We start from the raw sequence: 2,998 nt of genomic DNA, 5'->3' as shown, positions 1-2,998 counted from the left end.
ATGTTTGCGCTCAATGGAGAAAAGGGGAGGCTTTTGGGAAAAAAATAAATAGGAAAGACTATTCTGCTAAGAATTCTTTAAGACATAGAGGTCTAAGCAGCACTGGGATGGTATCCACCTGGACAGGTGTAATATTAAAGCTAGAGGAGGGGCATCCTTCATATATCTGTTAAGAGACACAGTTCAGCTTTGGCCCAGCAGGGACTCCAGAGCAATCAGTAAAGCTTTGCACCTTGAGGACTCTGGCACCTCAGCTGTGATGGGGGCCATGAAAGGAGCAGGACCCAGGAGAAGGGGCAGCAGTACCCAGCAGACATGGTGGTATCTAAGGGAAGAGAATAGCAGGACAGGAATAGCATGTGTCACTCACCTGGAATTGCACAGGATTTGTGAGTGCAAACGAGACCTCCTTTGGGTACTATCCCCAGTATCTGAAGGGAATCTATAGGGGATGGGGTCCAGCATGTGCAAGTAGGGGGAAAAAGTACAGCTCACATGACCTTTACCTCATTTGGTTCCGCAGCAGCCCTGTAAATTCTCCTATTCCTATTTAAATGGGAAAAGAATGACCCTTAAACAAATATGAGTACAGTACCTGGTTTACATCTCTGCCTAAGAGATTCAGAAAAAAACATGGGATTTAAGTTCTGTCAAGTATTTATTAAGTGCCACATTATCTTTATAAGCTGATTGACATTATTTTTAAATTGCTTTACAATTTTTCTATTATATTGGGTTTTTTTGCAACACATGTAAAATGTGTTCATCTTGAAAAAATGAGAAATTCAGATGCAGCAAAAATGAAAAACAAACAAGTCACCTGTTATCTTACCACAGATAGCCACTGTTAAGCCTTTAAAGTATATACTTTCAGTTTTTTCTTTTGATATTAATATATAAATATACATTTTTTACAAAAAGGGGATACTACATATACTTTCTGAAAATTGCTTTTTTCACTTCACAATATATAATGTACATCTTTTCCATGCAAATGGAGAAGACTTATGATTGAAAGAGGGGGACTTGCAGATGGGGGGCAATTTTATGCCAGTTACAAGCGAAACACCTCAAATAAAGCCACGCAAAGTTAAGATTAGGAAGACGGGGTAAGGTATATGAGAAAAAGCAAACAAAGGTCAGGTGATAATACTCATACCAGGCAAAACAGAATTAAAGGCCGAACACATTAAATAGGATAAGGGCGGTTCCGCCTTGCCTTCCAATGCATGATCATCAATTTGTTTCGTACTCGCTTCATCTCTTCCATCTCCTCTGCCACCTTTATCATCTCCTCATTGCTTAAATTTCTGCCGTGTATGTCCCCTCTAAATTGCGGGCGGGAGCGAGCCAGCCTTTCTTTAAAGCTTCCCTCTTCTAGCTTATGTTTGCCCACTCCGCAAGGAGGCTGCTCCATGGGAGGGCGCTCCTCAAAAAGGTCCTTCCTAGACAGGCGTTCCTGAGGAGGGCGCTCCTCGGACACGAGCATCTCAGGAAGGAGCTCAGGAAGGAGTTCCTCAGGAAAGAACTCCTCCTCCGAGGATTGCTCCTCCGAAGACGGCTCCTCCGGAGACGACTTTTCGGGAGAGTGTTCCACAGGAGGCCGCTCCTCCTCCGCCTTGGGCGAGCTCTGTGGCTGCTCCTCAGGCTCTTGGCAGGCTTTTTCCATGTTCAGGATGGTCTTTTTTAAGCACGGTTATTCACAGGAGACAGGAAAGGCAAAGGCGAGTCAGAATACTCGCTGTCTGGACCAAAACCCCGCCCATGGGTTCCAATACCTGCCTCTTCCCGAGTCTGGGCCCGGGTACTCCAACGTACGCTGGCCGAGGGTCTCTTCGGCCCCCGGGACCCCGCCGCGTCTGATCGTTCCCCCCGCCCCGGCCTCCCCACACCTTGTCACCCTCTCCTTCCGAAAGCCCACCATTTTCCCGGCAGGCCTTGCCACAGAGGCCTCTCCCGCTGGGGCCGGGGCGGGGCGGGCTGGCAGTGCCGCGGACCCGGCTCCCTCAAGCGCCCTCCCTCTCACCCCATCCCGGCCCGCTGCCCAACCCTACCCCGACCTGGACCTCTCCCGGCGGCTGGCTCCTAGGCATCCTCTCCTCCAGGTGCCCCGCTGTGACCTGCGGAGCTGCAGACAGACGACAAGACAGGGTAGGGGGCGGGGAGCGTGGATGAGGGAGGGACTGACTCACACGTCCCTTTTACAGGCACCAGCTGCCTCACCCCGTGTTCCCCTCCCCCTCGCCCCATCTCAAAGCTTCGTTCTCCCCCTGACCCCCGCAATGCTCGCCATTTGTTTCCAGGCGGGAAGTGAAAGCGAAGGACTACTTAGAAGCTGTTTCTAAGTGTCCGTGTTTCCTTCCCGTGGCGGGGAGGCCCACTCACCTCCCCACCCCACCCCCAGACCACCATTTTCTGCACCGAAATATGGGCGCGGGGGCGGGGCGGGGCGGGGCGGGGCACAGGGGAAGGTCTGAACTCTGTGCCATCCCAATCCCAGGGGTTACTGGGCAGCACCGACACTTACGCCGATTTAAGAGGGCGGAGGGGACTTACTTCCTTCTGTTTTTCCCCTCGACCAAAGGGCAATAGGAAGATGGTGTCTGGACAGGGAAAAAGGACCACGACGAGAGGGACTTGGGCAGACACAGGCTCTGGTCACGTGATGGCCGCGCGTCACCGCCAAGCTCAGATCCCCAGTTACCACTTTGACCGGCGGCGGTGCTGCCGCAACCAGCCGATATTTCCTGACCCCCTAACACACCATACATCGTCGTCACTCACCTCTCTGTTTGTATTTGCCTTTTCCTGGTTACTAGAGGCGGTCAGCATCCGGTCTTGAGGGTTATTGCCTCTTCCTCTCTGCCTCTTCCCCTGATAACACCGCTCTCCCTCATTCTCCTGTCATCAGCTACCAAGGCCCATTATTTCCCCTACAGTTCAGATCCTGTACTGAAATTTGACTGTTTCTCCTTAATGAGTCACTATCATATGCCAC

General features: G+C 51.2%; 1 protein-coding gene across 1 annotated transcript; it reads right to left on the bottom strand.

Moving 5' to 3' along the window:
• Positions 1-639: 639 nt before the first annotated feature.
• On the bottom strand, positions 640-2,629 carry TCEAL1 (transcription elongation factor A like 1). The gene is made up of 3 exons (XM_065901115.1): positions 2,557-2,629; positions 2,061-2,128; positions 640-1,681 (listed from the first exon to the last, which is right to left on the bottom strand). Exons 2-3 carry the CDS (start codon positions 2,091-2,093, stop codon positions 1,190-1,192), a joined length of 525 nt encoding a protein of 174 aa, XP_065757187.1. The 5' UTR covers positions 2,094-2,128; positions 2,557-2,629; the 3' UTR covers positions 640-1,189.
• Positions 2,630-2,998: the final 369 nt, after the last annotated feature.

This window comes from Phocoena phocoena, chromosome X (assembly GCF_963924675.1).
Source record: "Phocoena phocoena chromosome X, mPhoPho1.1, whole genome shotgun sequence".
NCBI classification, from domain to species: Eukaryota; Metazoa; Chordata; class Mammalia; order Artiodactyla; family Phocoenidae; genus Phocoena; species Phocoena phocoena.
Note: the sequence above shows the minus strand (reverse complement) of the source record. Positions and strands in the feature narration are given on the sequence as shown.

Coding starts and splice junctions, on each gene's coding strand:
- TCEAL1 (XM_065901115.1), bottom strand. CDS start 2,093: ATGCCTAGGAGCCAGCCGCCGGGAGAGGTCCAG. Junction 1,682..2,060: donor AGCCGCCGGGAGAGGTCCAG/GTCGGGGTAGGG, acceptor TGCTTAAAAAAG/ACCATCCTGAACATGGAAAA.